This window comes from Salvelinus sp. IW2-2015, unplaced genomic scaffold (assembly GCF_002910315.2).
Source record: "Salvelinus sp. IW2-2015 unplaced genomic scaffold, ASM291031v2 Un_scaffold4600, whole genome shotgun sequence".
Classification (NCBI taxonomy): domain Eukaryota; kingdom Metazoa; phylum Chordata; class Actinopteri; order Salmoniformes; family Salmonidae; genus Salvelinus; species Salvelinus sp. IW2-2015.
Window position 1 is genome coordinate 25,143 of NW_019945870.1, and position 12,979 is coordinate 38,121.

The 12,979-nt window shown below is 45.4% G+C and overlaps 2 protein-coding genes across 2 annotated transcripts; both read right to left on the reverse strand.

Annotated features, from left to right (window-relative positions):
* Positions 1 to 2,658: 2,658 nt before the first annotated feature.
* Positions 2,659 to 5,179, reverse strand: LOC112077470 (intermembrane lipid transfer protein VPS13C). The gene is made up of 3 exons (XM_070441706.1): positions 5,152 to 5,179; positions 3,234 to 3,390; positions 2,659 to 3,144 (listed from the first exon to the last, which is right to left on the reverse strand). The coding sequence occupies exons 1-3, from the start codon at positions 5,155 to 5,157 to the stop codon at positions 2,930 to 2,932; spliced, it is 378 nt and encodes a 125-aa protein (XP_070297807.1). The 5' UTR covers positions 5,158 to 5,179; the 3' UTR covers positions 2,659 to 2,929.
* Positions 5,180 to 6,651: 1,472 nt separating this feature from the next.
* LOC139026376 (intermembrane lipid transfer protein VPS13C-like) lies at positions 6,652 to 10,790 on the reverse strand. The gene is made up of 5 exons (XM_070441707.1): positions 10,669 to 10,790; positions 10,225 to 10,328; positions 9,928 to 10,095; positions 9,310 to 9,614; positions 6,652 to 6,808 (listed from the first exon to the last, which is right to left on the reverse strand). Exons 1-5 carry the CDS (start codon positions 10,739 to 10,741, stop codon positions 6,745 to 6,747), a joined length of 714 nt encoding a protein of 237 aa, XP_070297808.1. The 5' UTR covers positions 10,742 to 10,790; the 3' UTR covers positions 6,652 to 6,744.
* Positions 10,791 to 12,979: the final 2,189 nt, after the last annotated feature.

A 12,979-nucleotide genomic window follows, 5' to 3' on the forward strand; every position in this document is an offset into this window, starting at 1 on the left:
TGGGTTTGTTCCAGTTAACCAAGTACCCCAGCGGTCGGGTCTCCAATACTACTGGGTTGTGTTCTGTACAGTCGCGTCGGGGTCTCAATACTACTGGGTTGTGTTCTGTACGGTACCAGTCGGGTCGGTCTCAAACTAACTGGTTGTGTTCTGTACGGTACCAGTCGGGTCAGTCTCAATACTACTTGGGTTTGTTCTGTACTGTACCAGTCGGGTCGGTCTCAATACTACTGGGTTGTGTTCTGTACCGTACCAGTCGGGTCAGTCTCAATACTATGGGTTGTGTTCTGTACGGTACCAATCGGGTCGGTCTCAATACTACGGGTTGTGTTCTGTACAGTCGGGTCGGTCTCAAATTACTGGGTTGTGTTCTGTACAGTCGGGTCGGTCTCAATACTACTGGGTTTTCTGTGGGTCGTCTCAATATTACTGGGTGTTGCTGTCGGGTCAGTCTCAATACTACTGGGTTGTGTTCTGTACGTACCAGTCGGTCGGTCTCAATACTACTGGGTTGTGTTCTTGTACGGTACCAGTCGGGTCAGTCTCAATACTACTGGGTGTGTTCTTACGGTACCAGTCGGTCGGTCTCAATACCTACTGGTTGGTTCTGTACGGTCGGGTCGGTCTCAATACTGCTGGGTTATGTTCTGTCGGGTCGGTCTCAATACTACTGGTTGTGTTCTGTACAGTACCAGTCGGGTCTCTTCAATACTACTGGTTGTGTTCTGTATAGTACCAGTCGCGGTCGGTCTCAATACTACTGGGTTGTGTTCTGTACAGTCGGGTCGGCTCCAATACTGCTGGGTTGTGTTCTGTCTCAATACTGCTGGGTTGTGTTCTGTACAGTCGGGTCGTCGCAATACTACTGGGTTTGTCTGTACGGTACAGTCGCGCCGGTCTCAATACTACTGGGTGTGTTCTGTACAGTACGGGTCGTCTCAATACTGCGGTTGGTTCTGTACAGTCGGGTCTCCAATACGTACTGTTGTTTCTCTACGGTACCATCGGGTCGGTCTCAATACTACTGGGTTGTGTTCTGTACGGTACCAGTCGGGTCGCGTCTCAATGTATCGATTGTTCAATTTGATGATTTGATATGTAACCTCATGTTGCCCAAACCCCTCAGGATGCTGGGTAAGCGTGACGAGACGAGCGAGGAAGCCATGATAGACGTGACGTACACGCAAGAGTGCCAGCGAGCGCCAGGTGGTGGCGGTGTTACAGAAGCTCTATCTGTTGCCACGTTGAGTTTTCTCATGGCAGGCAGACTTCTTCATTCAGGCCCTGCCCCAGAGCTCTGCCCAGGACGTCCCACTAACACCATGCTAGCCCTGCCAGACCTGGCCAAGACCTCCCAGCTACCCCTCAAACAGCTGGCCGAGCTTCGGGATAGAGCCACCACTGACCCCAGAACAGGTAAGGGGAGAGACAGAGGGTGGGGAAATAAATGACAAACAGAAAACTATACAGCCATTCAATGTTCATAGATTTCCTTTTGGTGTGGAGTGAGAAATGTATTGTGATGGCTACATTGTTTGGGTGTGTCGTGATGGTAATTATTGTGATGGCTACAAGTGTTTGGTGTGGAGTGATGAATGTATTGTGATGGCTACATATTTTGGTGTGTGAGTGATGGTAATGTATTGTGATGGCTACAGTTTGGTGTGAGTGATGGAAGTGTATGTGTGAGTGATGTAATGTATTGATGCTACAGTTTTTGTGTAGTGATGGTAATGTATTGTGATGGCTACAGTTTTTGGGTGGAGTGATGGTAATGTATTGTGATGGCTACAGTGTTGATGATGGTATGATGATGGTAAGTTATTGTGATGTAAGTGTATGGTGTGTATGATGTAATGTATTGTGATGGCTAGCAGTGTATTGCTGCATGTAGTGATGGTGATGTATTGTGATGGCTACAGTGTTTTGGTGTGGAGTGATGTAATGTATTTGATGGCTACAGTGTATTGTGAGTGATGGTAATGTATTTGATGGCTACATGTTTTGTGTGAGTGATGGCTAAAGTGTTTTGTGGAGTGATGTAATGTATGATGGCTACAGTGTTTTGGTGTGGAGTGATTAATGTATTGTGATGGCTAAAGTGTTTGTGTAGATGTATTATTGATGAGCTAGAGTGTTTTGGCTGTGGATGATGGTAATGTATTGTGATGGCTCAGTGTATTGGTGTGTAGTGATGGTAATGTATTGTGATGGCCTACAGTTATTGGTGTGAGTGATGAGGATAATGTATTTGATGGCTACAGTGTTTTTGTGGTGATGATGTGCTACAGTGCGTTGGTGTGGAGTGATGTAATGTAGTGTGATGGCTACAGTGTATTGGTGTGAGTGATAGTAATGTATTGTGATGGCTACAGTGAATTGGTGTGTAGTGATGGAATGTATTGTGATGCTCACAGATGTATGTGTGTGGAGTGATGTTAATGTATTTGCATTGCACAGTGTTTGGTGTGGAATGATGTAATGTATTGTGATGGCTACCAGTGTTTTGGTGCGTGAGGGATGGTGAATGTATTGTGCATGGCTACTATTGAGTTTGTTAGGTGATGTAATGTATTGTGATGCTACAGTGTGTTGGTTGAGAGTGATACGGCTAATGTATTGTAGGCTCCAGATGCTAATTTGTGAGTATGGTGGGCTACATCACCTATAGATACGTACCTGTTTAGTGAGACCGGGCTACGTCACCTATAGATACGTACCTGTTTAGTGAGACTGTGCTACATCACCTATAGATACGTACCTGTTTAGTGGGACCGGGCTACATCACCTATAGATACGTACCTGTTTAGTGAGACTAAGCTACATCACCTATAGATACGTACCTGTTTAGTGAGACCGGGCTACATCCCCTATAGATACGTACCTGTTTAGTGAGACTGGGCTACATCCCCTATAGGTACGTACCTGTTTAGTGAGACTGGGCCACATCACCTATAGATACGTACCTGTTTAGGGGCATTAGAAGTGAGACCGGGCTACATCCCCTATAGATACATACCTGTTTAGGGTCATTGCTGTACAGGACCAGTCCCAGGGACTCTATGTTGAAGATAAACTTCATGGTTTCCAGGGGTTCCTCTTCTACCGGTTGTTCTGGAAGTTCCACCATGTTCTCAACACCATCTGAAGGACGAGGAGAGAACAGAAACACGGTCAGAAGAATTAACACGCTCAGGACTCAAGACGATACATTACACACACACACCTCTGACCTTTGGGGTAGTCTGTTTTGAGCATCAGCGTAGTCTTGTGTTTGAGGGCTGTCGTGTCGGGGCTGGTGTGTTGGTCTGGCTGCAGACCGCTGGCTTCTCCAATGTTCTCCATCAGGATCCTCAACAGGACCTTTAGGTCGTCCTGACTCAGGGCAACCTGGGGAGAACAGACGACAGAGAGGATATGTAGCTGGAGCTAATGCTAATGGTTGCTAATATTAATGTCACTAATACTCGTTAACCTGAAGAGACAAGAACAGAGAGGATGTAGCTAATGCTAATGGTTGCTAATGTCACTAATACTAGTTAACCTGAAGAGACAAGCACAGAGAGGATGTAGCTGAAAGCTAATCGGTTGCTAATGCTAATACACTAATACTAGTTACCTGAAGAGACAAGCACAGAGAGGATGTAGCTGAAGCTAATGGTTGCTAATGCTAATATCACTATACTAGTTAACCTGAAGAGACAAGCACAGAGAGATGTAGCTGAAGCTAATGGTTGCTATGCTAATATCACTAATACTAGTTAACCTGAAGAGACAAGCACAGAGAGGATGTAGCTGAAGCTAATGGTTGCTAATTGCTAATATCACTATACTAGTTAACCTGAAGAGACACAAGCACAGAAAGGATGTAGCTGAAGCTAATGCTAATGGTTGCTAATGTCACTAATACTAGTTAACCTGAAGAGACACAAGCACAGAAAGGATGTGGCTAATGCTAATGGTTGCTAATGCTAATATCACTAATTCTAGTTAACCTGAAGAGACACAAGCACAGAAAGGATGTAGCTGAAGCTAATGCTAATGGTTGCTAATGCTAATATCACTAATACTAGTTAACCTGAAGAGACAAGCACAGAGAGGATGTTGCCTTTGCTAATGCTAATGTTGCTATGGGTAAAGCTAATGTTGCCTTGGCTAATGCTAATTCGCTGACAATTTAACATTTAGTCATTTATCAGACGTCTCATCCAGAGAGACTTACAGGAGCAATTAGGGTTAAGCGCCTTGCTCAAGGACACCATCTAGTCAGCTCCGGGATTTAAACCAGTGACCTTTCGGTTACTGACCCAACGCTCTTAACCACTAGGCTACCAGCCTTGATTATCTTAGGTTCAAACCCTAGATGACTGTAGCATGTACCTTACATGCCTTGATTATCTTAGGGTCAAACCCTAGAGGACTGTAGCATGTATCTTACCTGCCTTGATTATCTTAGGGTCAAACCCTAGAGGACTGTACATGTACCTTACATGCCTTGATTATCTTACTGTCGAGGACTGTAGCATGTACATTACATGCCTTGATTATCTTACTGTCGAGGACTGTAGCATGTACATTACATTCCAACCAGGCTGCAAGCAGAAGTCAGAAGTTAGTTTAGTGCTAAATCATCAACGCTCGGCTGTTATGGTTTAAGAGACAAAGCTACTTCAAGTCTAAAGGAAGGGGCGACATTGCACAAATGTAACTAGCTACAACTTACCAGTACCATTCTCCACCTTAGGTCAACCATCAATATGACTGAATCATGAAAGCTCAGCTATTATGACTTGAAGGAATAGTTACTTCAGTATCAGAGAGGGTGACATTACTACATGAGTAAAGATAACTTCAATAAGCTGCTCTGCTACAATACAAACATCTTGGTATCAAAACAGATCTTTATCTAACCACTCCTTTCGAGGAAAGACATGATTGTAGTTACTGTTACCTCTCCGTCTACCTCTATGGTTCCTGTTGGCTCCTCTCTGTCTACCTCTATGGTTCCTGTTGGCTCCTCTCTGTCTACCTCTATGGTTCCTGTTAGCTCCTCTCTGTCTACCTCTATGGTTCCTGTTAGCTCTCTCTGTCTACCTCTATGTTCCTGTTAGCTCCTCTCTGTCTACCTCTATGGTTCCTGTTAGCTCCTACCTTCATGGGCTTGAGGTCTCCGTCTACCTCTATGTTTCCTGTTAGCTCCTCTCTGTCTACCTCTATGGTTCCTGTTAGCTCCTACCTTCATGGGCTGTAGGTCTCTCACTACCTCTATGGTTACTGTTAGCTCCTCTCCGTCTACCTCTATGGTTCCTGTTAGCTCCTCTCTGTCTACCTCTATGGTTACTGTTAGCTCCTCTCTGTCTACCTCTATGGTTCCTGTTAGCTCCTCTCTGTCTACCTCTATGGTTCCTGTTAGTTCCTACCTTCATGGGCTTGAGGTCTCTGTCTACCTCTATGGTCCTGTTGCGCCTCTCTGTCTACCTCTATGGTTCCTGTTAGCTCCTCTCTGTCTACCTCTATGGTTACTGTTAGCTCCTCTCGGTCTATCTCTATGGTTACTGTTAGCTCCTCTCCGTCTATCTCTATGGTTCCTGTTGGCTCCTCTCTGTCTACCTCTATGGTTCCTGTTGGCTCCTCTCTGTCTACCTCTATGGTTCTGTTGGCTCCTCCTTGTCTACCGCTATGGTTCCTGTAGCTCCTCTCTGTCTACCTCTATGGTTCCTGTTAGCTCCTCTCTGTCTACCTCTATGGTTACTGTTAGCTCCTCTCGGTCTATCTCTAATGGTTACTGTTAGCTCCTCTCCGTCTATCTCTATGGTTCCTGTTAGCTCTTCTCTGTCTACCTCTATGGTTCCTGTTGGCTCCTCTCTGTCTACCTCTATGGTTCCTGTTGGCTCCTCTCTGTCTACCTCTATGGTTCCTGTTAGCTCCTCTCTGTCTACCGCTATGGTTCCTGTTAGCTCTCTCTGTCTACCTCATGGTTCCTGTTAGCTCCTCTCTGTCTACCTCTATGGTTACTGTTAGCTCCTCTCTGTCTATCTCTATGGTTACTGTTAGCTCCTCTCCGTCTACCTCTATGGTTACTGTTAGCTCCTACCTTCATGGGCTTGAGGTCTCTGTCTACCTCTATGGTTACTGTTAGCTCCTCTCCGTCTATCTCTATGGTTACTGTTAGCTCCTCTCGGTCTATCTCTATGGTTACTGTTAGCTCCTCTCTGTCTACCTCTATGGTTCTGTTAGCTCCTCTCTGTCTACTCTATGGTTACTGTTAGCTCCTCTCGTCTATCTCTTGGTTACTGTAGCCTCTCGGTCTATCTCTATGGTTACTGTTAGCTCCTCTCGGTCTATCTCTATGGTTAGTTAGCTCCTCTCGGTCTATCTCTATGGTTACTGTTAGCTCTCTCTGTCTATCTCTATGGTTACTGTTAGCTCCTCTCTGTCTACCTCTATGGTTACTGTTAGCTCCTCTCCGTCTATCTCTATGGTTTACTGTTAGCTCCTCTCTGTCTATCTCTATGGTTACTGTTAGCTCCTCTTGGTCTATCTCTATGGTTACTGTTAGCTCCTCTCTGTCTACCTCTATGGTTACTGTTAGCTCCTCTCTGTCTATCTCTATGGTTCCTGTTAGCTCCTCTCTGTCTACCTCTATGGTTCCTGTTAGCTCCTACCTTCTGGGCTTGAGGTCTCCGTCTACCTCTATGGCAGCCATCTTCTGGTACCATGCTGCAGCCAGGTTCCTCTTCACTGTTAGCAGCAGGTTGACAGTTGCAGCAGCTCAGTACTGGCCTGAGAGTCTTTTTCCATGTAAATCCTAATGAGAGAAAGAGAAGCTAATTATAGACAGGGATAGTTATACAACTTGCTTATTTAGCTACACTATACAGTATTAGGGTGGTATCCAGACGTCACACCAGTCCTGTACCAACCCTGGGATGAGGTATTACTTTATTTTGACTCCCAAACAAAATGGAGCCAGCAGGCCATGTAGCCAGCAGACCATGTAGCCAGCAGGCCCTGGTAGCCAGCAGGCCCTGTAGCCAGCAGGCCCTGTAGCCAGCAGGCCATGTAGCCAGCAGGCCATGTACTGTAGCCAGCAGGCCATGTACTGTAGGCAGCAGGCAATGTAGGCAGCAGGCCATGTAGTCAGTAGGCCATGTAGTCAGCAGGCCATGTAGCCAGCAGGCCATGTAACCAGCAGACCATGTAGCCAGTAGGCCATGTAGCCAGCAGGCCATGTAGGCAGCAGGCCATGTAGGCAGCAGGCCTGTAGCCAGCAGGCCATGTAGCCAGCAGGCCATGTAGCCAGCAGACCATGTAGCCAGCCAGGCCATGTAGCCAGCAGGCCATGTAGCCAACAGACCATGTAGGCAGCAAGGTTCTTGATCCAGGAGGGGATTGATTGTCGCTGCTTTAACCAAGAAGCTAGTTCTTGACATCTAGCCACTTAGCTAGGAAGTTACAAACCCAAATGTCTCGCTGGAGACCTGGATAGATAGTTCCCTTATAAGCAGAGGCTAGAATGCACCCCCCTGAGCTTTAGGGCGCCACGCTGAATTTATTTACGGAATTGAAAATCATACGTCGGTATTCTAAAACACCCCAGTACACCGGTATATATAGTATAGAGTATATATAGTATGAGTATATATAGTAGAGTATATATAGTATAGAGTATATAAGTATAGCACCGAGCCCATTCAGTAAGACCCACCCCAGTAATCGGTATATATGTATAGCCACCGAGCCCATTCAGTAAGACCCACCCCAGTATACGGTATATACAGTATAGCACCCGAGCCCATTCAGTAAGACCCAGCCCAGTATACGGTATATATAGTATAGCACCCGAGCCCATTCAGTAAGACCCAGCCGTATACGGTATATACAGTATAGCACCCGGCCCATTCAGTAAGACCCACCCCAGTATACGGTATATACAGTATAGCACCCGAGCCCATTCAGTAAGACCCACCCCAGTAACGGTATATACAGTATAGCACCCGAGCCCATTCAGTAAGACCCACCCCAGTATACGGTATATACAGTATAGCGCCCGGCCCATTCAGTAAGACCCACCCAGTATACGGATATACAGTATAGCACCCGAGCTTCAGTAAGACCCACCCCAGTATACGGTATATACAGTATAACGCCGACCCATTCAGTAAGACCCCCCAGTATACGGTATATACAGTATAACGCCCGACCTATACAGTAAGACCGATTGAACCAAGCAGTTTCTATGAGACCAACTCTTACAACTCAAATCAATCAATCAAATGTATTTATTCATGAATGAAGCCCTTTTTACAACAGCAGTTGTGCTTATACAGAAAACACAGACAGCAGCAATGGAGTGTAGAGTCACGGTGACTAGAAAAACTCCCTAGAAAAGGCAGGAACCTAGGATGAAACTTAGAGGGAACCAGGCTCTGAGGGTTGGCCAGTCCTCGTCAGGCTGCGCCGGGTCCGCGTTATAAGAGGACTAAAGTAGTCAGAGGTTCTTTGAGAAACTCTAAACTAAGGTAGTCAGAGGAGTTGGATAGCGTTCATACTGATCTGGACCAGGCATTAAACCGTTGTTTTCTGATCTGGGACCAGGCATTAAACCGTTGCTTTCTGATCTGGGACCAGGCATTAAACCCTTGCTTTCTGATCTGGGACCAGGCATTAAACCCTTGCTTTTCTGATCTGGGACAGGCATTAACCTTATTTCTGATCTGGACCAGGCATTAAACCGTTGCTTTCTGATCTGGGACCAGGCATTAACCCTTGCTTTTCTGATCTGGGACCAGGCATTAAACCCTTGCTTTCTGTCTGGGACCAGGCATTAAACCGCTTGATTTGATCTGGGCCAGGCATTAAACGTTGCTTTCTGATCTGGGACCAGGCATTAAACCCTTACTTTCTGATCTGGGACCAGGCATTAAACCGTTGCTTTCTAATCTGGGACCAGGCATTAAACCCTTGATTCTTGATCTGGGACCAGGCATTAAACCGTTGCTTTCTGATCTGGGACCAGGCATTAAACCCTTGCTTTCTGATCTGGGCCAGGCATTAAACCTTACTTTCTGATCTGGAGCAGGCATTAACCGTTGCTTTCTGATCTGGGAGCAGGCATTAAACCCTTGTTTTCTGACTGGGCCCAGCATTAAACATGGCTTTCTGATCTGGGACCAGGCATTACACATTGCTTTCTGATCTGGGACCAGGCATTAATCCTTGATATCTGATCTGAGGTCAGGCATTAAACCCTTGGTTTCTCTGCACTGATGAAGCAAAAGATGACCGTGTTAAACAGAATGCACTGACCTGGACAGTTTGAGCTGTGTGAGCTGTACGTCCATGTGGTCAATGACAGCAGGAAGTGGACATCCCTCCACAGCAAGTAGAGAGAAGCTGTTGCCCACGGTGATGAGCCCCAGATCCACCTCCAGTGCATTGTGTGAGGTGGAGGACTGGGGGATGACGATGAGAGGGGCCTGCAGCCTGATGTCCATGGAGAGACGGAAGCTCTTCTGGGCYAAGTCCCTGATGCTGGAGGCTGCCTTCTCTGCTGCCTGGGCCGTGGCCACACTCAACGCCTCTTTGGCCGTCTGGAAGTTGTTGCTGAAATTCTAGGAGACGGAAAACACGGATGAGTGAAGTTCTTTAGCGGAAAGGGTTCAGAAAGGAATGGACCGGCATCAAAGCGGAGACCGAGCTAGGACAGCTAAACTTCCCGGAAACTTCTCATGTTTTTCCAGAAATCCAAGTTGGAMGATTCCTGAAATCAGTAAGGTAATCCCTTTAACTGGGAATCATCCAACCAGGATGTCGGAAAAAAAAACAGGAACTGAAGAAAAAGAGTCTCACTGAAATACAAAGAACGGTTTAAAATACTCAAGACCGTTTGTCAGAGATTTCTCCAGTACCAACGCTGAGACTCACCAGCAAAGACATGACYAACTTGTGGAGGTAGACGACTTGGACGCAGCCCACGTTGAGCTGGACGATCCCGTCTGTCTTGGAGGTGTCTGCGTAGCCGGCTCCTTCTGTAGCCTTGGGGGTCAGACTCATACTGAAACTAAACACCTCGTCTCCTACGATAGAGATGGCCTGCGACGGAGAAACCAAACGTTACAGCAGGTTAAACTCAACTTTCAATATTTCACGGGGMTTGAATGACGTACTGTCGCGTCTCCCTCTTTCTCTGAAATCCCTTCGTGGTTTAACTTCGTGACTTACCTTTTTGTGAATACTTTTTGGATCGACATTAATGACGATGAAATCCCGAAGGCGGGCAGAGATGCGGGTTTGAGGCCCTTGCATCAGGAGGGATCCATTGAAACCTTGTACAACAAGATAAAATGTGATCTGCACTAACATCATTTCAGAAAAGGTAAAGCAACCACATAAGAACAAGAACACTTAAACAAACCCCCCAAAAAATATTTTGGGGGACTTTCATCATATACAAACCTTGGCTGAAATCCCTTACAAAAGCCCTAAGATGATAATCAAATTAAATTGTAGCTGAATAAAGACATTGTGTAGCCTATGAAGTTCTGTACGGACCCGAGGTTCTGTACGGACGAGGTTCGTACGGGCCCCGAGGTTTGTACGGGCCCCGAGGTTCTGTACGGGCCTGAGGTCTGTACGGGCCCCTGAGGTTCTGTTCTATATCAGCACCTTGTACTTTGATGTCGGCCATGCTGCAGTTCTGATCACACACCAGGACGTTGAACGCCCCCAGCTGCATCATCACCTTCAGGTCGATGACGTCACGTCCGACGGAGAACCTAGAGCCGCTGTCATGGAAACGGACAGGAAGTCACATGATGATTTCACTTATTGGTTGACCAACCAAAAGAGACATGTAAGATAGTCCCTAGGCCTTAGAAATCTGTTAAATGTAATGAATGGTATGTTTTTATTACTAACACATGAAACCAATACAAATATATATATATATTTATAAACAGAATCAGTTATATCTGTCATTTTTTATTGGTATCCATTCATGTATTTCAGATGACCAAAAAGGCCATGTAAGGAAGTCAAGGGCTTTATAATCTATATTATAACAGGCTACAGCTGCTGAGCTGCAGGAGGGCTAGTCCATTTCACTTTCTACACCTGCACTGCTTGCTGTTTGGGGTTTCAGGCTGGGTTTCTGTACAGCACGTTGTGACATCAGCTGATGTAAGAAGGGCTTTATAAAATAAATAATAATAATAGATTTTACGCCAATTGTCATTTTAGACTCAAAAGAAGCACAGCTACATGGTAGTGGGCCTTTTCTGTTGGGTTTTTACTATTTTTACTTTGTCACATGGGCCGAATACAACAGGTGTAGGTAGACTTACTGGTGAAACGCTGAATACAACAGGTGTAGTAGACCTTACTGTGAAACGCTGAATACACAGGTTGTAGACTTACAGTGAAACGCTTACTTCAAGACCTTAACCAACATGCAGTTTAAGAAAGAGTTAAGAAAATATTTACTAAAACTAAAGTAAAAAATAATAAAAAGGTAAAATAACGAGGCTATATACAGGTATTACGGTACAGAGTCAATGTGGAGACTATATACAGGGTATTACGGTACAGAGTCAATGTGGAGGCTATAAACAGGGTATTACGGTACAGAGTCAATGTGGAGGCTATATACAGGGTATTACGGTACAGAGTCAAATGGGGAGGCTATATACAGGGTATTACGGTACAGAGTCAATGTGGAGGCTATATACAGGTATTACGGTACAGAACAATGTGGAGGCTATATACAGGGTATTACGGTACAGAGTCAATGTGGAGGCTATATACAGGGTATTACGGTACAGAGTCAATGTGGAAGCTATATACAGGGTATTACGGTACAACGAGTCAATGTGTGAGGCTATATACAGGGTATTACGGTACAGAGTCAATGTGGAGACTATATACAAGGGGGTACTGGTACTGAGTCAATGTGGAGGCTATATACAGGGGGGTACCGGTACCAGAGTCAATGTGGAGGCTATATACAGGGTATTACGGTACAGAGTCAGTGTGGAGGCTATATATAGGGTGTTACAGTACAGAGTCAATGTGGAGGCTATATACTGGGGGGTACAGTACCAGAGTCAGTGTGCGTGGGTACAGGTTAGAGGTCAGTTGTACATACAGGTAGGGGTAAAGTGACTATGCATAATAATATAATACCGCAGCTCTTGGCAGTGAACTGGTGATACTAGGAGCCGGATCCTGGCTTAGACCACTGTGCTACTACCCAGTTCACAACACTCTAGCACCACGAGAATAGTTGAATTGGTTAATAGCTTGTCCTTTTGTAAATTATTTTTGTTTAAGCCTTCCCCAAACATAGCCTAACCTTCACCACTCAGAATGAATACCTAACTTCACCACTCAGAATGAATACTAACCTTCACCACTCAGAATGAATACCTAACCTCGCACGCACTCAAGAATGAATACTAAACTTCACCACTCAGAATGAATACTAACCTTCACCACTCAGAATGAATACCTAACCTTACACGCACTCAGAATGTAATACCTAAACCTTCACCAACTCAGAATGACCATAACCTAACCTTCAACCACTCAGAATGGAATACCTAACCTTCACCACTCAGATGAATACCTAACTTCCACTCGAATGAAATACTACCTCACCAACTCAGAATGAATACCTTAACCTTCACCACTCAGACTAATGAATACCTCTTCACCCTCAAGGAATGAATACCAACCTTCACCACTCAGAAATGATACCTCACCTTCACCACTCAGAATGAATACCTAACCTTCACACTCAGAATAGTACCAACCACCACTCAGAATGAGTACCAACCTTCACCACTCAGAATGAGTCACTACCTTCACCACTCAGAATGAGTACCTAACCTCACCAACTCAGAATGAGTACCTAACCTTCACCACTCAGAATGAAGTACCTAACCTTCACACTCAGAATGAGTACCTAACCTTCACACTC